Source organism: Augochlora pura, chromosome 7, assembly GCF_028453695.1.
Source record: "Augochlora pura isolate Apur16 chromosome 7, APUR_v2.2.1, whole genome shotgun sequence".
NCBI classification, from domain to species: Eukaryota; Metazoa; Arthropoda; class Insecta; order Hymenoptera; family Halictidae; genus Augochlora; species Augochlora pura.
This window is the reverse complement of record NC_135778.1, coordinates 37,816,761-37,842,679: the sequence shown is the minus strand read 5'-3', so window position 1 is coordinate 37,842,679 and position 25,919 is coordinate 37,816,761. Positions and strand designations below refer to the sequence as shown.

Sequence of the window (25,919 nt, the reverse complement as noted above, 5' to 3'; positions counted from 1 at the left end):
GGGCCCCCGGTTCTGTGCGCACTCGCGAGCGCAGTCCCCCTGCAACAGAGTCACGGACGGGCGTGTGCACCGATGGAACCCGACGCACACGTGGCCCCCGCGAGAGAAGCCCCGGCCAGGCGAAGGAACCCTTCGTCCCGCTGTTCCGTCACTCTCTCGAAACTCTCCCCGCGCAAGGATCGAGAGAGGTCCGAGCACCGCGCGCGGCGGCGCTATGGATACAGTGAGACACGAAAGTATCTCGACGGCTTTTGAAACGGCCGAAGCATCTTTCACAAACGCGTCGAACGATTTGAAAATTTTCGTAGACGAAAAATGGTATTTTTAAATGACTGATAAAACAAAGAGAGAAATTACTGAAATGACAAAGAGAAAAATGACTGATAAGACAAAGAGAAAAATTACAGAAATGATAAAAAGAGAAATAAAAGGGTGCGTTTACTTGAAATTATTCGTTATTTAAGCCTGAGTTATTTATTGCCTTAGGCACAATCAAAGTCTTTCTATTCATCCAAAATAAAAGTTGAAACAATTTAGATCAGTCTGAATAAATACATTAACAATCTGAAAGCGTCTCAGATGTGTTTTAATTCAATATCAACCTCTTGCCATGCTAAATTTCTAGTAACAAGCTGTTAGGTATAAAAATGTTCATTCCGTTCCTTCAACTAGAAATTAAATTTTATTCTCTTGACACCAATATTTAAATTTTGCAAATAGATGTGAGCACGCAATAAATATAAAATTTCTTTCTCTTCTAAAAAAACCAGTGCGATCGAACAAAATTCGAATCATAGCAATTGCAAAGAAAATGGTACGACAAGGGGTTAACCCTTTGCACTCGAAGCCATTTTAACTGTAATTCTAAAATAATTTTTCTAACATATAGAATCTCCATTTTATAAGGTAAAGAGGTTATGTTCAATTGAAATTGAATCCAGTAACTCATATATATTATTATACTTTTGATAATTTTTGAAATTTAATTTTTCATAACATTAAAATTATTTCGGAACGTGCTGTAACAATTTTAGTGGTGACTCAGAGTCACCGCTCCAGTGCAAAGGGTTAATATCCACATATTCCCCAAATGTCAAGCATCATCTTCTAACTTTTTCTCAATTTTTTACCCATAAATAAACCCTCCGAATTACAAGAAAAAAATGCCAGAAGAAAAATAAATTAATCCTTCTTTTCCAATTAGTCGAATCACGGTGGAGCGTTCGAATACTTTCGCGCCTCACTGTACGTATAGTAATATCCCGGCGTACACGCCGTGGCCCGCCTATAGCGTGCACAGACGGCTACAGTGCCTGTGTTCCTCCTATCCGGCCTCCGCCGGTACTTCGTAAGCGGACGGAGAGCCACGGTGTGCCGTGCAGCTAAAGTCCACGCAGTGCAGTCTCCGCTATAGTGTTTAAGCAACGGCGGTGCCGCAGTCCATTCGCGACCGGCAGCCAGGCAGCACATTCGAATCCCTTTGTCTGGCCCGGCCACGAAGCCATCCTCCGGAGGAATCCGCCGGGGGATCGACCGAGGATTTTCGGGATCGCGCGTCACGGGTTTCCACGAGGATACCAGCGCGCCAAGGTCACTGGACCCGGACAACCTTCTTGGATTCCGGCGCGGACGACGTGTGCGCCCATCGCGCGTCTCGACGCGGCGAGGTGTACCTATCGCCGTCCTGTCCGCAGAAAACACCGACGTTGCTACGGCAACAATAACCGTGCAGGCAACCGCGTTGCTTCGACGGAAGAAGAATCCGCTTCTGGCGGAACAGTTCTCCGAGTGTGAAAGTGCTAGAGCAAAAGCGACCGCCGATTCGTTTCCACGCGGACTAGACAGTGATCGATATCGAAAAAGGGTTAATCGAGCAGCCTTGGACTAGGAGAGCTCCTGGCGCCGTGGAATCGTTCGGCGAGCGTGAAAGTGGGAAGGAGATAGGGATCTCGACGGAATCGGCAGCCGGAGGAATTCCGATTTTCCTTCTTCCCGCTGGTCGACAGTGATTGATACGATTAATTGATCAGGGAGGAGCTCGAGGAGGCAAGGCCTCTGCGAACAAAGCGCGGAAAGGAAGAGAGGCTGGAATTTCAGAGAAAGGAGTCGCGCGGACGATCCTCTCGCCGGTGCGCGTACACCGATCGTCGTCCACGGCGATGATCCGCGCGAATGGCGCCGCGATCGATCTCAAGAGTCTAGTAGAGTACCCGCGTCCTCTCTGTCCTGCGTGTTTCCGGGGCTCGAGCGTGTTCGAAAGTTACCGCGGATGACCCAGACTCGTGCGCGATCGAGCATGAAATCAATTCGAAGCGGAGAGCCGCGAGCCAGGGACGGTCGGCCAGCGATTTCCTCGCGACTTCTCGGGATCTAGGCTCTCGAGCCGCGGAAGAGAGGAAGAAGCTTCCGTGCGACGAGAGAGACCGTGGGATCGAATCGCGATCGAAGGAGTCGTCGCCGTCGCGAGACCCGATAGGAGACGACGATATACCAAGACGATATACCAGGACGATATACCCGAGGTCATCTGCCCGTGTCATTAGGAATGCATTGTCCACCAGCGACAGTCCTGCGAAGGCACCGTCCGCTCGCCTCGCTTGCCTCGCTCGCCTCGCTCGGCCGAGCGCGAGACCACCGTCGCCGCTTCTAGCGTCATCGATAAACGCGACGGAGTTTATCGTTCGCGCGCTTCGTGTCGCCTGTCCTTCGTTGACACCGATTAACAGCGAGCCGAGACCAGAGGAATGCTTATTGAATAGATCATTTCCGAGCGAGCTGGCTGACACGGACTGGCGGCCGCCGCTGTCGAACACCAGCGAACCAGTCGCCCTGCCGCCGCCACCTGCCCCACCGGCCGGAGCTTCTCAAGTGGAACTTGCGGTGCCTTAGCCTTGTCGTCTCAATTACGAACGTTTACCCGGCACTATCTTCACGGCCGGTTCAACCCAGCCTCTACAAGAGGCTCACAGTTTCGTCGTGGCTCTCGGAACCGAAGTGCCCACCGTCCCATTGACCTCGGCTCTAAACCGTGTCCCCTACCACTTGACCGTCTCGATGAAATTCTGCGGACGATTCTAAACGATCCGTATCGTCGTCCAGCGACAGCGAAAAAATAGTCGCGCGTTCCGAGTCGGCGATAAAACGAAAATACCGCGGATCCCTGACCACCGTCAAGCCGCGAAATTCTACGACACAGGTAATAATAGAACGAACCGTGGCGCCACGATTCCTCCGGCGTCGAAACGGCCGGGGCGCGATCGTCGCACCTGCCGCTATCAGTCCCCAGCGGGAGCGCGGAACCTTGAGCCGGCGGGAAAGCATCGCGAACACCTGACCACCGTTCGATCGCTCGAAGCCGTCTTTTCCTGGGAAGCAGCTGCTCCGGTCAGGAATATCAACAAAGGCGAGGAACAATAAAGCTTGACGTTTTGATAAGCGCCGTCTGTGCTCGAAGGAGGGAAGAAGAAGAAGAAGAAGAGGAAGAGGGGAGGGGAGAGGACCGAGAGATCGGCGCAGCGGGTGACGTCAGTTTCCGTCGTAAACGAATGGTACGCGTGTTTAAAGAGAGGAAGGGAAGATAGGTGGCAGGAGAAGAATCGACGGAACGGGGACGGGAATCGGGCTGGCACGATAAGGAGCAACGATTCCGAGTGCGCCGGGGTTTATGGTCGCGACGTCTCTCCGCCGCGAGAAGTGGAGAAGTGGATACCGGGAGCGCCGGGCAATCGAGGATATCGATCGCAGTGCATAAACGCGAGAGTGTCTATTCATAGTCGAGAGACAGAAAGCGGCGGGCTTTTCGATCTCGAAGGGGAGTTGATATCGAGAGGACTCTTCGAAGTTGCGGACGACCTTGCGAAGACGTTGCTCACAGCGAAGACGTTGCTCGCCGCGAAGAGGATCGCCGAAGTGTTGCGGTGGTCGCGTGTGATCGGCATTCCCGTGTCGCAAGAAAATCCCAGACCTACAATCGACGGGGGGCTGTGACGTCATAGTGCCCCTCGCCGCGAACGGCGACGCGGGGCCCACGTCTGTGAAAAAAGAACGGAACGGTTCGGATCGCTTTGTGAGCTGGAAATATGACCGCTAAATATAGTCGGAAGAATTTCCGCGGCATCCACGCGGCCGGTTTTGCTCGATTTTCGTAGCCCCCGCGCGCGATTTATGCGAAACGAGTGCGGGCTCTCTGCTCCGCGGGACGTCGTCAACGACCGAGGGTCGTGTTACCCGGCTGTCTGTGAATCAGATCAGTGACTCGGCCGAGCGTCGCCCGAAAGATCGTCGTGCTCCGGCGATCTGCAGCGGGCACCGAGAACGAACGATGCTGATCACCAAGTATACCACGATACTGCTGCAGTCCACCAACCAGCACATCATCAGGTAAGCTGAACGGAAGATCTTTACCAGGGGGCGATCGAGAGATCATTTTTTGGTTTTTAAATGTGGGGAATGGTAGCCGAATTTTACGTAAATACTGGTTAAAAGGATCAGTATTTTATGTATGCGCTAGTTGGTAATATTAAAGTATTGTTTATGTACTGGTATAGAAATATTAAAATTTTAAATAAATAATATTAGTTATAGTTATACATTTTATACATATTAGTTATACATTTAATTATGTATATTAATAGTAATATTACATATACTACGAATTTATTTATCAATAAATGTTCCCCCGGGCTTACAAAGAATGCATAATTATATAAGAACGCACATATTAAATTTATTTAAAGAATATTCCCCCGGGCTTACAAGGAATACCCGTGGGTAATACAATTCCATCGCTATTTCGCGGGCGCTAAGAGAATATCGAAATATAATTAACAATTCAGTAGTAATATATAACAACTGTAGAAAAATATAAATTTGGCTAACGTATGATTAAATAAATAAATAGATATATAAACAGTATCTTAACATTTTCGCGGACATATAATTTATGATTTATTCATTCATTCATGTCATAATTAATTATCCGCTATCATCGCGGATCCGTGACGTCGCCGTGAACCCGAATTCATTCTCTCCCCCAAATCATCGCCTAGAAAACGAACTCGGCCGTCAATTGACAATTACCAGTCCATAATTAATACGGACGTCTAAGAAGGGCCCCGCCGAAACCGTAATCGGGGGGTGGTTTTAATTTTCGCCGATTAATTTCGTGGATAATCGAGTTCGGGGAGGGTGTGGCCGTCGTCGCCGCGAGCGCGCGGGGTGCTCTGTCAATGAAAAGACGACGGGATTCGACGATTCTTCGTCTTCACCCCGGTTGGACGAGTTTTCTTCGGGGATTTCGCATTCAGAAATCGTTCGTTGCATATTTAAGCCACCGAATCTGGGGTTCGTCGGGTTCGGACGGGGGAGGGGATTATTAAATTCGTCGCGGCGCAATCTCGCGACGGGAGGATCGAGGAAGCGACATGGAGAGAGAGAGAGCAAGATAAAGAGAGTGAGAACGAGTTAAAGAACAGAAGAGGGGAAGAGAAAGACATAGAGAGTAAGAATGAGAGAAGACAATGAGATGGAGGGTAAGAAAGAGAGAGAGACGAGATAAAGAGCCAAAGAAAGAGGGAGACAACGAGATAGAGAACAAGAGAGAAAGAGAGACAATAAGATAGAGAGCAAGAGAAAGAGAAAAGTAACGTGATAGAGAGCAAGAGAGGGAGAAAAATAACGAGATAAAGAGTAAGAGAGAGAGAAAAATAACGACATACATATCGAGAGAGAGAGAGAGAGAGAGAGAGAGAAATAACGAGATAAATAGCAAGAAAGAGATAGAAAAATTACGAGATAAATCTCAAGAAAGAGATAGAAAAATTACGAGATAAATCTCAAGGAAGAGAAAAAGAACGAGACAGAGTAAGATCAAGAATGAAAGAGCGAAACAGCGAAAGAGAGAAAGGGAAGAGCGCTAGAGAGAGGTATAGAGAGAATCCTCCAGAGACTCGGGCTAGACGTCTCGAGACCACGTGCTGCTCCGCTCGTGACCACGAATAAATTCGGGGCCGGTTTTATTCCGGCGTCCCCTCTCTCTCTCTCTCTCTGTTTTGTTGGCTATTTTCTACGCGCAGATGCACCCGTCGATCGAAAAACCGCGGCCCAAGCGCAGTTTCAGTAGAATAGAAACGGTACATCAGGCCGGCGGCCCTCAGCTGGAAGGAGGAGGAGGGAGGGAGGGGAGGGGTTCCGGAGAGAATTTACTGGTGACCGAAATAGACCGAGAGCGGTGTGTTCAAGAGCCGTACGTTCAACCTTGGCACTGTGCGCGCCGCGCCGCCTCTTCGAACATCCATTGTTCGGCAACATAGGAACTCTTATCGCCCCGTTGAAATAATTGCCGCTATAAAACCACTCTGAATAGTCCGTTATTGCGGATACCTGTTCGAAGCTATCGTTGATTGATTTACCTCGGTTCTAACCTCTTCGCGTTAGGAGAATATTTTTGTGACAGTGTGAGGTATATTATGAGGATTCGATGCAGCTATAGTTTCATCCGAAATGGATGGGGGTTTTATATTTTGGAATCGATATTTTTCTGTATTTTGTTGGGTTTTTCTCGTTTGTTAGAGCTGTGTTGGATGTACGTTTAATCCGTTCTTACTTCCTGAAGTTACGATACTATCGAGTTTGTTTTCGAAGAGGGTTATGGTATCTGTACACCTCGCTAAATAAAAATAATCACTCGCTAGATAAAAATTAAAAGGATTTTTTATTACCTTAATTATGTGAGAATTATTTATAGAAATTATAGATATAAATATTTTCTTTTTCTATTTTTAAACCTTTACACCACGACTCCCTTCACACTGCGTTGATTAGCAATTTTATTTGTCCTTAATATTTTCCTTAATAGGACCAGCTAATTTTCGTTTCTTATATCGTCTTTATTTACTTCAATTTCTAGATTTTAATAATTAAAAAATTCACTTTGATTTCGATTTAGAAGAAATTAATAATATTCATATTTAGCAGACCTTGCATAGAATCTTTATCACCAGTCTGACTCGTTATTATAGCGCAAGGGTTTAAACTTTTGCACTCGGCGCCATCATGGATGTTACCTACCAGCGCTTATAAACAATAATATTATTATATAGTATACGATATATATGTATATATGTATATATAATATTGTTATAATAATATTCTAATAATATTAATAATATTATAATATTATAATATAATAATATGAATTTGTAGACATCGAGAAATAGTTGCAAATCGCTAATAAACTTTAACGTTCACGATGTCCCCCGAGAGGAAACAACCGAGCGCAAAGGGTTAAATACAGATTCGGAGCTTTGCGAAACGACGAAATCTCGCGCGTTACAATTTTACCTTCAATTCGCGCCGAGAAGAGAAAACCTTTTAAAAGTCCGTCCGGCGTAAATGTAAATGTAAATCGTGTCCCGTAGCTTGCATTACAGTGGCCGCTTCAAAGCGAGCCGAGATTCCCGGCCACCGCGAGAGTGTCCCGGTGTTCATTAACACTCCATACAATCCCTGAAAAAAACCGCTTGGCACCGCGCGCGCGCGGGCGCCAGGTTACCAAGAACCACTTTCGTCAATTAATGACAGAGACCCCCGTAGCTTCCTGCCGTCGCCGCCGCTGCTCTCGAGTGTCCTCTCGAACGTCGGCGAGAGGACCTCTCTCCCCCCCCCCCCCCTCCTGTTTCAGAACGCGACCCGGTAGCGGTATTGTCGCACGAACTTATTAAAAGCAACAGCCTCCGGGTCTCCTCCCATTGTAAAAGCGAGCGTGAACGTCGTAACCCACTTTCTTTGTCTTTTTACGACTTTCACCGAAGCTCTCGGGGATCGCGCGGATCTCTTGATGCCGCGCGCGAGCGCGTCTCTTGGCGTGTGTGTATGTGTTGCGCCCGCTCGATACGAAACTCGTTTGCCGGTTCCCGTGGCGGAGATGCTGCCCGCAGATAGCCGATAACGTACAGGGCGAGCCGTATGGCTTGCCACGTACAACTGTGCTTGCCGTACAACTTTTCAATTACTTGTTTAATTAAAACGCACGATCGTGTGCGTGTGTGTGTGTGTGTAGCGCAGCTTTCGGAATTTCAAGGACAATGTTCTTCGAATGGAAAAGAATGATTTTTATGGGATCGATGCAAAATATAGCGAATTCTAAGTAGAAAGGTATAAATATATATTGATGCTAGACTTAAATGGATTTTATGGGAATTATCGCAATATTTTCTTAATTATAAATACACCAAAATTCATGTCATGCTTTGTCATTTGTCATAAATAACAAAAATTCGCAAATAATCGCCAATAGCCAAATGACGAAAATTCGCGTTTGCACAGTAGAGAAAATGAATCAAAAATTAATAATTAGATGTACGAGCTGTAATAGTTTATGTCCTTTTTTACCATTAGGCTATTCTGAAGGTGATTGCATGGCTTCCTAGTCAACCTAAAAATCATCTGAAACTGAAATCGTCGATTAACCCCTTGCCGTGCCATTTTCTTCATTAACATAGTAATAATAATTATTACTATAATAATTTCTTAGGAGAAGAAGAAAATTTATTTATTAACATCCAAAACTAAACTACACCCAAAAAATCAAATACGCAACTAAAATATCACTTTCGCATATAAAAGCAGACATAACCTCCCTTCCTGACCAGTCCAAGACTTTTATACTCAACAACATTCAATTCACTCCTTTTTTAAGTCAAACGTATTAATTAAAAGTTGTTCTCAACATATTATTCACACGAGTATCCTGTACTCGTGTGTAATTAGTAATATTCATCGAGTGTTACTTCGCGCAGTCGTATATAGGCGCGCACGCGCGTTGGTGTACGCGCGCACGCGAGCCCGGCACGGCAAATTGACCGGCTTGAATTTAAATTGAATTTCAAAGTGTCGCGATGATATTGAACGGGGTGGGGAGGAAGTTCACGGCGCCGCTCGAGGATTCCATTGGAAACGCCGGTGACACGGCGCGCCGGCCATCGCGACCGCCTAAAATGGAGTGGAACAACCCGTCTTGGGACGACGTCAAATCTTACGATCGACGGACCGAAAATAACATTTGCAACCGTCGTGGTAACTTGCTCTGTACGGGGTTGCCGCCATTCCGCTCTGCGTCTCCTCGCGTTTTCTGCGGAGACGCGACCGGGAGAGGTTTACGAGCCTTTCATCGTTTCATTGTGACGGGATCTCTACCAATCCGTTCGCTACTTTATTGGTCCTTTCTCGCCCGTGACGCTCTCGTTTGGCTCTGTTCTCAAGGCGAAATTATCGTGTCGTGCGCGACGCTTCGTTGAAACTGAAACTAAGTGTTTGTTTGAGGAAGAATGGTAGTCAGGTGCTTTTGGTAATGATCGTCGTGTTAGAGTACGCTCTATGAAATGGACCTGCCAAGTGATCTGAGGATCCTTAATCTTAACCACTTGACGCTTGAACGGCGGATCTTGCGTTCATTTCACGAGTAATGTTATTTGACTGTTTAGTTTCTAAATATTTATTTATATATCCATATAGAGGTTCTCAAGGTTCTTGAGTAATATATTGCATTTGATAATTATATCAAATTGAATAATATATTGCATTTGATAATTATATCAAATTGAATAATATATTGCATTTGATAATTATGTCAAATAGCATAATATATTGCATTTGACAATTATATTAAATTATAATTATAATATATTAATAATTGAAAATTACAAAACCAATGGAAGCGTAACACTGATATTGTATGATAACAATGAATATTGAAAGTAAATGAAGACAATCGCGAAACAAAAATCCTTTTGTTCTATCAAGGAAATTATTAAGGACGAAAAGGTGGTAATCAACGCTAAAAGATATCATAGTGCAAGTAGTTAAGAAAGAACATGGTCAACGACGATATCGCCGCTAACGCACCACTAATCCATTGTAACGCACCAATACGGCCATCGGCCGCGGAATTACAGTTATTACGCGCCCGTGTCAAGAGCGCCGAAGCAAGGAGCAATAAAATCGACGAGCGCAGGACATAAAATCAGGGAATCTCGTTCGCGTCCTTCGTCAAGCGTCCGAACGTAATCGAATCGGTCTCGGGGGCCGGGCACCGGGGAGGAAGAGAGCCACTCGAGAGCCGGTGCTCCCGAAGAAAAGCTGGTCCGCGTCGAGCAAGGGAGAGAACAGGCTCTCGAGGCGGCGCAAACAGTTCGATCGGTGTTCGCGAGGCCGCAAACGGCGAGGAACGCTCGTTTGTCAGTAGCAAATAGAACAGTTGATCTCATCGAGGGGCCTAACGAGGGCTCGTTATGCCAGCGCGCCACGGCCGTACAACCGCGCGCCCCGGTCCCAGGGAGTCCCGCGCGCGCGTCGATCTTTCGGCCGCATGCAACGTTTCCGATCACGGATCGCCTAATTAAAAGGAGCATCGGACCCCATAGCCGGCTCCGCCAAGGAAAACCAATAAAGGTGGTTCGATCTTTTCTTTTTTTATTCGGCCCTCTTTCTCTCTTTCTCTCTTTCTATATATATGTTTCTTTCTCTCTCTCTCTCTCTCTTTCTTTCTCTCTCTTCCTTTCTTGTTCTCCCGGCCGCGGTTTGCTCCCCCGGGACGCCGGTACTAACGGAGGCACGCGATCGATCGCGAGCGCCGCCGGATGTCCGACATCCGGGGACAATTTATACCGCCGATAAATTCCTTTTCTCTTTCATTAGTGGCCTCGTCTCCTCGCAGACCCGACCGCGGGGTGCGCGCGAGAGATTTACAGCGACCTTTGCGCGCGTCACCGGTGCTCCCGTAGACCCCGCAGACGGAATTGATTCCGATGTGCGGGGAATCGCTGGGAACGAATGGCACAGTTTCCCGAACAACTTCGGTGGGCGGAGGAGGGGGGGGGGGGGGGCGCCAGCACACGGGAACCAGGAGTCGGGAATTGCCGCGATTCGATCGTATATCTCATTGTCTCGACTTTTCTTGAGGCATACGCGGAAACTTGGCCGGAACAGTTCCGTAACTCGCCGGGGAACGCACTGAATCCCTGATACACTGATTTTCACGGAGAGATAGGGTCTCTCTCGGAAAAATGTTTGACACGTACATCCGCTCCCCGTGGCGCGGCCGTCGCGCACGTTTCGAACGAAAACGGTCCTTCGAGTTCGGTGCGCGGATCGGAACTGGAATTATAATCGTTGAGGTTATTGCGGGGACTCGTCAATTTTATAAATTACAAGTCACTTTTATAAAGCAACATGTCAAGGTTATATCACTTTTATAAAGCAAGATTTTAAGGTTATGTCACTTTTATGAAGCAAGATTTTAAGGTTATGTCACTTTTATAAAGCAACATTTGAAGGTTATGTCACTTTTATAAAGCAACATGTGAAGGTTATGTCACTTTTATAAAGCAACATGTGAATGTTATGTCACTTTTATAAAACAACATGTCAAGGTTATGTCACTTTTATAAAGCAACATGTCGAGGTTATATCACTTTTATAAAGCAAGATTTTAAGGTTATGTTACTTTTATAAAGCAACATTTCAAGGTTATGTCACTTTTATAAAGCAACATTTCACTTTCCTAAGTCGATAAGTTCAACGTTAAAGGAACATTCAAGCTTCTCCTCTAACAAGATAGCAAGCGTCTAACAAGCGTCATCTTCGCGCGTCTATCGCCGACGTAGAGCATAGGTAATGGATAGCATCCGGTCGTCGGAACCGTCTCAATTTCCCCAAGTGTCTGGTCTCTGGATACGGGCGCGCGCGCGGATCCAGATCGAGGAACAAAAGGGACAGTCGAGCGTCCGATTGTTCGTGAAGAACGCGATGCAGGCCGGGTCTCCAATGACATAACCGTCCGCGGCGAAGTTAAATCCACGGATGGGATCCTAGGCGGCGGGGCGGGGAGGAGGTCGCGGTGAGTTCTTTTTAAAGGCCCAGGTTCTCCACAACCTGTTCTGGCGACGGGGAAAAAGAAACAGGACCGGGTTGGATGCTAGGGTGTCCCATAAGTTCCTTCCGCGACGCGCTGCGTATAAACTCGAGTCGATTTTTATTAAGAGCGTTGTAAGTTCAAGTAGAAATTAAATGTACTTTATTGAGAATTAATTATTACTTACTATTATTAATTATTTATAATTATATTATTAATTATGATGATAATGTGTGACAGAACATTTCTGGCTTATAGTATTTCCTTTTAATATAACAAAGTGCATTCTATGCATATTTTAATTCTTTTCATTCGTATCAACATAACCTTAACAATTTTCAAAATGCAAACTTTGTCGATATAGAAATTATTTTGCAATGTAATAATAATCTCTATAATATAGTATTATTACATATTATATATTATACTGTGTATTAATACTATATTATCATAGTATTATTATAAACATTGTACTATTAAAACGACAAATGTAAATGAATGCTATACTGAAAGAAATTTTCAGAAAGCTTTTAAATGGCTAAGTCATAAGATATTCAATTTTAATTTAAACTTAAAATTGAAAATATTCTAGAGTGTGCCATATAAAATGCAAACTTTGTCAATATAGAAATTATTTTGCAACGTGACAGAACAATTTCATAATACCTCAGAGTCGCCACTCGAGTGGAAAGGGTTAATACCAGCAATAAAATATCTAAAACAACGTCCCTCCACCGTGTCGCAAGAAAACAGTAGTGACCACAAGAACGCATCCTTTCTCGTAACCTCTTGAACCCCGGCTTTTCTCGTAGACAGTGGCCGTCGGGGAGTTTTATCTCTCCCCGGCCAAGAAAAAAAAAAAAGTACACAGAGCTCTCGGTTAGACGTCTCCGCCATAATCCGTAGAATATACAGACCGTCGTGCAGCAATGAACCATCTGGCAAACACGCCCGTTTCGCCGCGTTTTAGAAAGCCTCCCTCCCCCGTCGAAAGTTTTGACGAAGTTCCATCGAAATTTTCGTCGCGACACCTGAGCTCGAGAGAACTTGTTCACCGTTTTCGCGACGGAGTTCCCCGACTAGCCCCTTCCCCCGCGCGCACACCCTCTGGAAACGATAAACGTCCACACACCCACCGTTCCACCATCGCTCACCTATACGAGAAGCGATCTTTACGACCATAATCTCGGGGATGTGTGCTCGATTGTTGAGCGAACGGTTTCCCATGGAACCGAGACCGGGGATCGTGTGTTTAACGGGCACTTTATCGCTCGGTTTTCTTGCAACGCGGGAGTGGTGGTCGCGAGCCAGGGTTGAAGAAAGTAAACGAGGGATTTCTACTTTATTCTTGGAAATACGTCCAGTAATCAGGTAATCGCTGGTCAAACGAGATCGAAAGTTGTTTCATAAAAGTATGATTATATAGTAAAGGAAAATTAAGGAAAATAGAGGAAATTTTTGCTTATATAAGTAATTAGATATATGTAATAGGTTATGTTCTCTTTTGCTATTTAGCTATTCTAAAAGAGATCACATAGCTTCTTAATCAATTTCTAAATCATCTGACATTAAAATTGTTGATTAACCTTAAAATTAACCCCTTACCATTTCCTTTATTGTTTCAATGGTGAGCACCTTTTCGTATAGCTAAATTAGTTTATTAATCAATTAATGTTCCCCACGGACTCCATTAAAATATTCGGTGGCGATATTAAGGTTATGTCGAGTTTATCTGCGCTTAGGTTATGTGGGCACCTTTTCATATAGCTTTACTAACACTATACACACTTTTCTAATACTATACACACTATACATATATTATACACTATACATGTCTATACCCAAGAAAATATATATTAACAAAATTGCTAATTTAATCACGAAAAATTCCAATCGCGCAGAGGTTATGTTTCCTTGAAAATGTTCCTCGATAAAATTGCTTTCCCGAATGTCGCTAAACTTTTTGGGTCTAGCCGGGGGGTGGCACGGAGGGTAGGTGGACGCACGGTTTTTCCAGCCGCGCCTTTTCCAACCCCGTTTTCCGCTCGGCGGGTCGCGATTGTCCCCTCGGGGACGGCGTAAAGGGTTCGGGGGAGAGAGAATTATAACGGGACGCGAGCCGGTTGCCGGGTAGAGAGTAATCGCCCCTGCGGCGGTTCCACCCTCGCCAGGGAGAGGAAGAGAGAGAGAGAGAGAGCTTCGAATATGCAAAATACTTCGCCGGTCGTAGTTTTCTAAACAATTTGGGAAATGCGTGCTTACAGCTTGGACACCGTCGGGACGAGACGGTGCGCCGTAATGAATTATGTCTTCTGCGGGGGAATAATGGGACGAGTTTTCGGGGTGGGCCACGGTCTGTGTAAATGGGACTTTTAGGATACGGGAAACGGAGCTGTTTAACTTCCGCGAACAAATGGAGCGAAACATATGAATTTCGGGTAATGTGGAGCAATTTTTTATTTTGAGACAACTGTGCCGGTTTTAATTAATGCTTTATCGTGTTCGGTGATCGCGTCGCGAGTGTATGGTGGTGTAAGCACTGTTTGGACACTTGTGGATTTTAATACAAATATAAATAAATATAAAAAATAAAATAAATAATTTAATTAAGCCTATTATTATTCCGATCCACTTCGCGACGATAATTAACGCGGTTATTGCGAAAGCCACGAGTCTCCTGGGCGCGAATCGAATAAAAATTCGCATTGTTAATGACAATTACGGCGCGAGTTTTATTGCGCGGATACGTTGGAAATATCGCCGAGCTGAGAATCGCCCGCAGGAAGTAAAAGAGACCCCGACCCGGCCGCCGGCCGAAAAAGAAAAGGTAAAAACAATTTGCACCTTGTAATCGCGGTAACGGTGCACGTAATTAACGTACGCTCCATTGGCGGCGGACGCTTGCAACGCGAAACGGCTGTTCGGTAATCTTGTCTTCTGTTGATCCAACTATCTTTTAGAAGACTATCAATTTACATTAATTTTACATTAACTATATGAGCATCGCGAGACTTGAAAAAAAACGAACGCGGCAGATGCGTAGAAAATTGGATAAACGGTAACAGCTGATTTCGTATTTCCGTAGCACGTTTTTTAGTAGTCTTTTCTAAATATTATGCGTCAGCGTTTTAGACGTGGGAAATTGATACTTCCGTTCATTTCACGATAGAGTGACCACGGTAATTATTCGGCAAATTTGCTGCATTAGAATATCTTAGCTACTGTGTATTTTTTAGGATTTTATGTAAGGTTAGATTTTATGTAAGGTTAAGTCGTAAGATATTGAACTTTAATTTATACTTAAAATTGAAAATATTCAACTCTAAATATTTTATAGTATCGAACATGATAGTATAACATTTTATACTGTATATAGTATTAGAGAGTACATATATGTATACATATTACACTATAATATAGTATACTATAATATAGTATATTATAATATTTTCTACTATAATATAGCATACTATACAGTATGCTGCTATATTACTATATCACTATACAGCTATATAAAAACATACATATACTACATAATATCTAAGCACCAAAGATGATAAATTCAGAAAAATATAAAAAAATGCTTCGAAATGAATTTCGACTAGCACCGTTATTTCTATCAACCCCAAACCCCGTCGAGTCGACCGATTCCACAGAATCGATGACCGAACAGCCGTAACGAAGACATTCACCATGAACAGAGAGATCCGTCGTTCCCGGATTTTTAATACGTACTGGCGGCGACAGCGGCGGCTTTCCGATTCAAAAAGCAATCAGAGAAGACCAAAGAGGTGGGTGGGGTGGCGCTACCTTGTACATGACGTGATTTCCGGAAACGGAATCCACGTATTTTCTCCCCCACCCCTTTTCTCGTGCCGTTTCTTCTTGCGAACCACGCGAGCCACGTCGGAAGAACATCTGCGGTTCTGGAAGTCGGAACTTGACAGAGACGAAGACTTCCAGATATGACGGATAACGGTGTTGGGCTACGGGCGGGGGAGAGGATGGATGGAAAATGGCCGCTGAATGGCAGACAACAAATCGTTTCGTAGATACCGGGGCGATATAAAGCTGCCAGACGGTAACTGTACCGGCTCGAACTGCCATTGCCAATTGTCACGGATACGGGGCGCTTTGAGGAAGCGATTCGGTATTTGTTACGAGAATCCGACACGTGACGTTCGATCGGCTTCCGATCGCGCGGATACGTAGGCGGATCGTACATTTTATTGTTATATGGAACGTTTCATTTGAAAAATAGGCAAGTCGATTATATAGACAGCATAAATTAATTGTGTCGAGTCTGGCAATTTTTCTAATAATTTATCAATGACTAATTTAATAATATGAATTTCTTTTAAACGAATTTAACTATAATAATGTAACACTACGATAATATATATTTACTAACTATATAATACTAAATATATATAAATGGATTCGTACCACTTTTATAAATTAGTCACTTGTAAAAATTTAATTTCAATTCTGAAGAATCAAATATCATTTAAAATACTGTATTAATATCGTGTTAATAATAAAACTTTGTATTAATACAATTTTATTTATAAAGGACAGTATCAAATAAAATAGACTTAGTAGTTTTTATTTTGAATGTTAATTATGAGACATTTTTATGTGACAAAGTTTTGAAATATTTTTCTGGTGCACGGAAGGTATTTGAGGTTATGTTCTTCATATCCTTGTATTTTCGTATGTAAAATAAATTTATTGCGAGTTTTTATTAATTTACTATTGACAATGGTTTAAGAAAATGACGAATTTTCGTCGCGCGGACGAAATACGGTGTTAAGTCGTGCCGCTGTTCCGAGCATAGCGCGCGTTATTGTCGGCGCGCGTGCCCTTCGGAAGCGGCTCGCTGCGTTTCCAGAATAATTTAATTAGCCGGTGTACAGAGCGAAGTGTCGGGTCTCATCCCGTGGGTTTAATAGCGGAGCCCGAACCCCCGCGTCTCAGTTCGGTTCCCGCGGGACGTATCTTTTCTCCGGGGCGGTGTCTGCGTTCCGCGCTCTCGAAATATACGCCGGGATTCCCCGGCGATGATCATGGCAACGAGGAGGGAGGGAGGGAGGGGGCATGATGCCCACTGCCGAGAATGTCGTATAATGAATTAATTAAGGATTATTTCGTTGAACCGTTGCCACCTAACCCCCAAAAGACAAATTCGTGCCCGATCGTCTTCCCTTCTACCGTTCGTCGACGAACTCGTCGAGTTGAGCGTCCCCCGTCGATGGGAAGAAAGTTTGACGTTTACTTTTCTACGCGAATCGTAACTGACACTTTCTCTCGGCTCGTTATTCTGTCACCGGAGAGTTTTTCCCATCCAGCTACGTAGCTGTGGTCATTAGCAGACGGCGAAAGTTTATGCAAATATAGAGACTACTCCGATGCTAATTATAACGCATTTCTAACGCACTTCTGTAGTACCTATTTTTTATTTTTATTTTGTTTATCTATATTTGTATTTTATTTTTATCTATATTTTTACTTTATTCTTATCTGCATTTTTATTTTATTTTCATTTGAATTTATATTTTATTTTTATCTGTATTTTTATTTTATTTTTAGCTGTATTTTTACCTTATTTTTATCTATATTTTTACTTTAGTTTTATCTGTATTTTAATTTTATTTTCATCTGTATTTTTATTTCATTTTCATCTGTATTTTTATATTATATTCTTTATATAATATAATATTAATATTAATAATATAATATTCTCTGTTGTGTTATTCTATTTTTAGAATGTGTTTTTCTAATTTTAGAATATGTCACGCCGTTTTAAACACTAGAAGCCAGAAAGATTATTTTAAATTTGCAGTTGAAACGTCTTCGAGTGCAAAGGGTTAATAACAAGGGATTGGAAAAGTAATAATAACTACTGATAATTTATTACACCTCAGTGCAATTAGTTAACACCCAGTTAATTACCATAAACTGGTAATTAATTACTGATAATAATAACATGGATATTCAATAATTTATTACCAGTAATTTCCATCACGATTCAGACTCGTCCGTAATCAACTCGTCGGTAATCAACGTAGCCATGAAAGACGTAACAGTGCAAGGGGTTAACAACATTCTCGCAAGAATCTACAACCCCGTGCGAACCCTAGATCCTCGCTACGGCCATAAAAGGCCGTAAAACAAAATTTTTAGGGGATCCGGCGGCACGGAATGAACGTGAAACATTGATTCCGAGCGGACCCGGTCCGATCACGATGGATCCGCATAGATCGCGATTCCCGGGGATGGGGCGCGCAGTGTATTAGGCGAGTGGCTGTAAAAGGGCACCAGTCTCGCGGAAGAAGGAGCAAAAGGGAAGGTGGCGGAAGAGATTTGTGGCGCACCGGCGAGAGGACTTTACTGCCGCGATGCCGCGCCGCTTCTCCCGTCTCGTAGCCCCCTCCCCCCCGTCATCCCCTTCTCCCGTCTCCTAACCCCTCTCCCCGACATCCCCTCTCGTCGCGCACCACCTCTAGCCGCCCGAAAAACCGATCGCCGCCAGGATACACCACACCGTGGGGAGAAAGGAAGAGACACGCCGGTGAATTTCGCTGACGCAAAAAATACCCGAAACCGGCGGAAACTTCGGCCGTTTCTTCCGCAAAAACTTTATTGCCGGCTCGCGAGCAATATCCCCGGAACGCGGCACTATTTCACGGCTAAGTTCTGATTGTTCGATTGTCTTCCGTTTCGACTGCTTAAGCACGCCCGTGATGGAAAACCTGTTGCAAAAGACTCGCGTTTGCATCTATTCGGTTGACGTTAATCGGAATATATTTTTTTACTCGGTAATTATCAGAAATGCCGTAAAATGTATATAATCGAGACGCTTCACGAACTACGCTAAACACTTCGTTCGAAAAGTAAAAAAAAATCTAGTTCGCACGTTTTTCATTTCGGCACGCGAAAACCGTGTTCGATCCGAGGAACAAGAAAATTCCAAGAAGCAAGAGGAAAGGAAGAGAACCAGTAGAACTGGGTCGACGCGATCGCTAGCTAGTCGCGTCGTCCGCCTTCTTTCGCCGAGGTTTCTGCCGAGAGGCTGCAGCTTGTGGCAGGTTCACCGGCGACGAGCGCGTTTCCACGGGCGGCGAGATGTTTCGCCAGAAAACCGGCGCGAGCATTCCTGAAGGTTAACCGTCTGTCACGATGATTCCTCGTCTTCTTTATTGCACCGTGCGATCCGGTGCCCACGGGTGTGTATCCTCCGGTTCTCTCTCGACCGGTGAATGGAAACGGGCGCTCGCGATCATCGGTATTCCTCCGCGACGCGACCTGCAAAAACTCGCGCGACTCGTCGACGACTTGTAAGAATCGAAGGTAATTGACTCGAACGATATCGGTTGGCAAGAACAATTCCTAAAAATATCACGATTTTACGAATCGAGCGTTGAATAGTCTGGAGAGTCCTTTTAGAAAGGAAGTAGTATATGTTCTGTCGCGCCGCGTATAACCTCGAAATGTTCCTCGATGACAATTAACCCTTTGCACTCGACGCTATTTCAATTGAACATTTTTCTGGCTTTTCCATTTTATATAACAAAATTTAGCGCCGTATCTAAGGGATTAATCGCGAAAGATATTTAATATTGAGAAAGTTATATAATAATATTGAAGCTTGTAGTACAATCTAACACATTTATCTCGATAATAAATAGAAATTTAACGATTACCATGGCAACCGATTCACAGGCTACCGATCGGCGGAAAAGGCCGATTTATACCGGTCGATAAAGTGTTAATCGATTTTAATTATTCTGATATTCGTCGAAAGCTTACACGATTCTGGAAGCAACAAAAACTTCCGTATAGATCGCGATGCAGCGTAACGATCCGTCGAAGCTTTGGATCGGCGGGCGCGCACTCGTGCCGAGGTGTGGCTCGAGAAACCGTGGTCGGCGGCGGCATGGTGTCGAGTTATGTAACAGGTTTTATGTTGGTACACGTCCGATGAGCGCTGTAAGCGCGAGCTTAGCGTCTCTCGGTCGGAACCTTTCCTTTTTCACCTGCACCGGAACGCGTGTTCCAGTGATACCGTGGCGCGCGCGCGCGCGCAGACACCGGGGCTGCGGTTTCGCGAGACTGGATCTCTGAGAATGACAGATAATAGCTGCGGGCAAATCACCGGCATTGTCTGCGATTATTGTCCGGGTTGCCCTCGCCGGAGGCGGCGTTCGCTCATTTTTTTCGTTTGCCTTTTTATGGGGAATGGGACACGCTGGTAATCGTAATACTGATTTCTCCTGGAAACGCGCATGGTTTTTTAGGTTATCGGACAAGATTGAATTTGTATAGTTGTAGTATAATTAAATTTGTATAGTTGTATAATTAAATTTTGGTATGAATTAATTATATTGTCTAACAAGTGGAAAATATATAGTTCGATTGTGTAGTACTTAATATACTATTTTTAAAAATAATCTAGATTTATTTCAACCTTCTGAATTATTTTCTTTCTTTATCATTTTCGGAACTATCAAAACGAGCGTGCTATTAAAATTGATTATGTCAAGGAGATTTGTATCGAAAGGAGACTTAATTGGGCAACGAATACAGTTCGCATGTCGCCTACGATTTCGGTATTGTTAATTGAATGATATAAGATCACATTGACATTAATAAAAAAATGTTATAGACAGTCCTACCAACCTAGGAAAAACGAATAAACAAAGAATTTACATTTTACAAAGAAATTCGCCTTACTTTTCGTTCGCAGTGTTAAGTCTTTCACGGTAAAGTGATATATTTCATTCACAGTGTCGTCGCAACGTCGTCCAGCGAAAACGTCAGCGATTTCGGTCGAACACTTTTGCGGCGGAGACGACGCGGTCCCAGTAATTGCATTAAGTATCAAGGCAGAAGTGGGATCCGCTACAGAGGCAACACGGTTCGCGTCAGTTGCACGAGTATTAAGTAGCGCATCGTCCGATTTCCATTACGGGTCCGGTCTTGCTTTACACCTCTCTGGTCCTATTGCGCTTCGGTTCGCGCGATTCCCATGCCCGCGCGCAGAATCTTCTTTCCGCGGCCGTTAAAGCCGGTGTGCGCGCGCGAGCTCTTTCCCGCGTGCCGTTCAAGTGAAAATACGATGGTTGCCGCGAGATAATCAGCGCGTGTCGACACCGCAGCACGGATAAATAATGTATCGGCGCGGTTTTACGGTGCTTCCGACGCGGAGATGTTGCGCGGGGATGGCACAGTTTCCGGTTCGGATCGCGGTCCCTTAACAGCTTCGATAGATAACGCTTGAAAGCGAAATCTTCGTTTCCGTTTTTATTCGGTGAGGAATTGCCGGGGAACATAAGCATGGCTTCCGGTGAAGAAAACTATTGCGTTGGCGATGACAACAATTGTTATCGTAATTAGTTAGAACAATCTTATTTCTTGAACTTTTTATTATTTTGTATTAAAGATGTATATAATAATTGATAGTGTTATTTTAATATTTAATTATTTTAATTATTCTAGTAAATTGACAACTGATTACGAATTTGTGAATGGTCTTAGAAAATTTTTTTATTTCGTCAACGTGCTCAAAGCACTTAATTTATATCGTTTTCTTGCTGTTTGGACTTTCAACATTAATTTAGTAGAAACATTGTATCTATTGATTATTTAGTTTCGTTTTTATTCCACTTTGAAAATGGAAGAACAAGGCGCGCGTTTCAGACGTGTTTTATCGTATTATTTTCGAAAAAGCTTTAAAAGAAATGCAGTCTCAAAATTGATTTACCTGATTAAATAATGTTATATTTTTAATTAAATGACTTTTATAATTAAATACTTTTAATTCAATTTAATTATTTTTAAAATTTTACTACTACATGGAGTGAAAGAAATGTGAGAAACTGTCGTTTTTTCACTTCGTTAGTCGAATTTTGTCGAAAAAATATGATTGTTAACATTATTGTTGATACTGAAATGAACTGTAACGCGTAAAATGGAACGGAAAGCATGTGTTCTTTAATAATGACAATACGGGAAACCGGTTAGATTGGTAAAATTAGATTTGCATTTGGAAAGCGGTAGACCTTCAAGAAAATCTGCCGGAAGAGAGTAGCATTTTTCTTGTGGTTTCAACGCTAACGTTTTGCCAATCGTTAACCTTTATAAACAAGCACGTGAAAATTCTACTAATTAACAATGAAAAATATCTGCCACGAAACGCGCAATTAAAATGTCATTTTAAGTCTCCGACACTGTATCACTTTAACGATAATTTCCGAAACAATTAATTTGAATAATAGCTTTAGCAACGAAACTCCAAAATCGTATCAATTAGTCACCAATTGTTCACAAAACGCACACTGTCAATGTATTAATTTCGGTTATGCAGCTATAAATTACCAAATTATTCCCCAAGTATTTCATATGAATAATAATACCGAATAATAATAACTTAATAATACCGAATAATAATAATTTAATATTACCGAATAATAATAATTTAATAATACCGAATAATTATAATTTAATAATACCGAAGTCAAAATACTCCACAAGCAGAACGTGCAGAAACTTTACCAGTCGGTTAACAATTGTTTATAGGACAATATAAAAGTTATTCTAGGTATGAAACTATACCTTATTAGTGGCGATTATTCACTGAGTAATTAATAATGTTAAAAATTAAATTGCGAAGAAAATTGCGAAGCAATCGCAGGTGCATCATCGTACCGATTATTCGCTAAATTAATTGAAACGTTAATTATTAAATCACGAAGAATACTGCGAAGCAACGGCGGACGTTCCCGAATAATTCTGCAAACATTTATCAGGAACAATGGCCCGAGGCCGGCCAGAGCAATCTCTAGAAACGAAACACGAAGTACGTATGCCCGGTGAATGCGCAAGCGCCTATCGCCCTAACCATCCCCCACCTTGTCAGCCTAGAAGCCGGCTGGTTAGGTATCTCCTCTCGCTGCCCACGTCCAGCAGTTGCGTCCCTGTACGTATCGTCGCGACGCCGGCTGGCAGTGCGTCGCCGACTGGCGTCACGGCGCCTCTCGCCGTCGGTTCGTGCGTTCCATACACACACATACCCGTGTCATCCCTTTCGTATACCACTCGCGTGTGCTCGCGCGTCGGTTGAACCCGGACCGGGTTCCACACCCCATTATCTCTCGACCGGGCCCCGTAAAAGTGTTCCTCTCCCTTTGGTGAGTTTACAACAACCTTGGTTGTTTCTTTTTTGGTGGACGCCGGAAGTGAAAAAGAAAAAAAGTTTTCTCTCCGTTTCCTGGTTCGCCCAGGTGTTTAATTTATCGATCACCGTTCGCGAACGAAAAAAAAAAGAGAAACACGCACGCGTTCCACACGCATGCACCCGACGTCTCCCGGAGGAGAGAGCACAGCCAGGCGCTCGACGACCGTCGTCGATCGGACGCGCGCCGTACCGATATCTGGACCAGTGACGTCACGCCGTGTCATCGTCTAACCGAGGATTGGGAGATCGGGGAGTGAGCATGGTCTCGAGGCAGCGTCGTGGGTTTACCGATCGGAGTGAGCGCAACCGGAAGCCGGGTCATTGGTAAGGATTCCCGTACGAGAGGCACGGTGGACTAGACGGACAGTGGTCGATTGTTTCGAGACGCAGGGGTGAAGTTAGGGCAGTACGAGAGCGGTGGCTGTCTCTGATGATCGCCGACGTGATAGACCACGCCGTTCGTACGGACTTTTGCTTTAACTGTGTTTTAATCGGTATCCCTGCTTTTAACAAATTGTAGACAGGATGTGTTGGCTATTCGGGTGAACCGAGACGTTCGTGTTACGTCCGCGTTGTTGATTCAGAATCGGTCTGGCTGCTTCAACGAAATCAAGGAAAATATTAGGCGATAAGGAATACAAACAGATCTGATCCGTTTTACTTTAGTTATCAGTTTAACTTTAGTGAAAGTTAGGAAAAGGACGACGTTCTTTATTAATACTTTTTCTTTGATTATAAATTGGTCTGGCGATCTTATTTACGTCGAGGAAAATTCAACCCTTGCACTCGAGGGCTCCGGACCGGAGCCATTTAGAATTGATCTTCAAACTCGGGGCTTTTACTATAGAAACCATGAAAATCAATTTTAAACGACTTCGCTCTGACCACTCGAATTCGAAGGTATATCGAAGGCTTAAATTCACAGTAATATTTGTGAATTTTCTTTCCTTATCACATTGAAGAAACTGTAGTTTATGTCACTATGGTTCTAATCTGTTCAATTGGTCTGACTATCTCGCAGGGATTAACCCCTTGCAGTGCTTTTATCTTCGCAGTTACATTGATTAAATACAAATTAAATGGTATAATTTCTTAGAGGAGAAATAAAAGTGTGCTTACAATGATTTCAGCGCTTAAATATTAGCAAAAATATTGGCAAAAACACAGAATTTTATTTCGTCTTTTTAAGTCGTTTATTTCGTCTTTTTAAGTCGAAATAAAATTCTGTCTTTTTGCCAATATTTTTGCTAATATTTAAGTACTGAGTCAGACTCGTTAACGTACGGCAAGGGGTTAAAGGAAATTGAAGGCATAATTTGTTGGCAGGGATGTCGGATAGATCAGTACGTCGGTGTTTCTTCGAACTAGTTTCGCTTGAATTATGCCGGTCGGTCTGACAACTTTGCTAAAATCAAGAAAACGATAAGATTTGTTGATAGGTAACGCTCAGATATATGTATACTAAGACGTTTGCGTCGATCCAGACAGGTTTCGCTTTAATTATCAATTGGTCTGGGCAACTTTGCTGAAATTGCGGAAAGTAAAACCCGTGGTTAGGGATCTATGATAAATCTGCAATATAAAATGGAACTAATTAGCTAGAAAAATAAATTAGAAAAATAGAACTAATAAGCTAGAAAAATAAATTAGAAAAATAGAACTAATAAGCTAGAAAAATAAATTAGAAAAATATAAAATTGTCAAAGGATGAAAGACATGAATCACGTCATTAATGTTGCTCCGCCGCTGAGATCTGATTAAATATTCATTCGGCGAGCTTTTCTAAAATCAACGAAAAACTGGGAGGCCAGATTTATCGATCGTTGTCCTCGGATAAACCAGGAAGCTCGTGTTTGCTTTAATTATGAAATGGTCTGGCAACTTTGTTGAAAGTAAAAATAGGGAAAGACAACGTTCGCTGGTGGGAATGTTTGCTAAAACAGGATGTGTTTGCGCCGGTCCAGTCTCGTTTTGCTTTAATTATTTGCCGACGGACGTCCACTCTCGGGGGACGCGCCAAGACTGCCGTTATGGCATTTTTTAAGTATTTACGATCTGTATGAGCTCTCTCTCTCTATTTAAATTAAAAAATCATTTGCAACGTTATATGACTCTATATACTTTATTCGAGGCGTTAATTAGGAATAACTGTGTTAAAAATCGTTGGTAGTTTATATAAAAAATTCTCCAAGTAAACAGAATTAATTAACAATTGGTCTCACGATTTCGTTAGAATTAATAAAAGGCGAGATTTATTACAAATCTCGAATATGGCAAGCTTCTCACTTTATTGAGAAGACCGTTTTTGGAGTTCAAGAGCAATTGTAATTAAACTGACGTGACCAAGGTATCGTGCGCACTCGCCAGGGATATACATTAACCAGTGAGAGTTTGGAGATTCACGAGAACAGATATAGCCGCACGAAATCATTCGTCTGTTAACAACTAAGGTCGAAGAGTGATTAGAAAGTGAACGAAGTTAAGTGAAACTTTTCCGCGGATCTTTGGACTCCCGATAACAGAATTTAATTATGAAATATTAGGATGTCCTGTAAATTCCTTCCGCGCTATGCATAACCTCGAACTAGAATCGAGGTCCATGTGTAACAATAAATCAACCTGAAACAAAAAATATCGCCTATTTATAGATCATTCGACCATTTATGTCATTATAAATTAAATCTGTCAACGCTTCCATATTGTCATAACATTAGCATTAAATAATATTTGGTATGCAATATTATTAAGGTGTGCAATATTTAAAACATATAA

At 43.3% G+C, this 25,919-nt stretch overlaps 1 protein-coding gene across 10 annotated transcripts in view; it reads left to right on the top strand.

Moving 5' to 3' along the window:
* Spri (Src homology 2 domain-containing protein sprint) overlaps window positions 1-25,919 on the top strand; it is a 268,054-nt gene that overhangs the window by 165,268 nt on the left and 76,867 nt on the right. The window contains exon 1 of one of the 10 annotated variants that reach the window (XM_078187239.1): window positions 1,435-4,380. The exons of 5 other annotated variants lie outside the window; for them this stretch is intronic. In XM_078187239.1, coding sequence (XP_078043365.1) covers window positions 4,322-4,380 — 59 coding nt within the window. In that variant the 5' untranslated portion in view covers window positions 1,435-4,321. Of the gene's footprint in view, window positions 1-1,434; window positions 4,381-22,908; window positions 23,472-25,919 lie in introns of those variants that run through there. 4 more of the 10 variants (XM_078187236.1, XM_078187235.1, XM_078187238.1 and 1 more) reach the window with 4 other exon arrangements.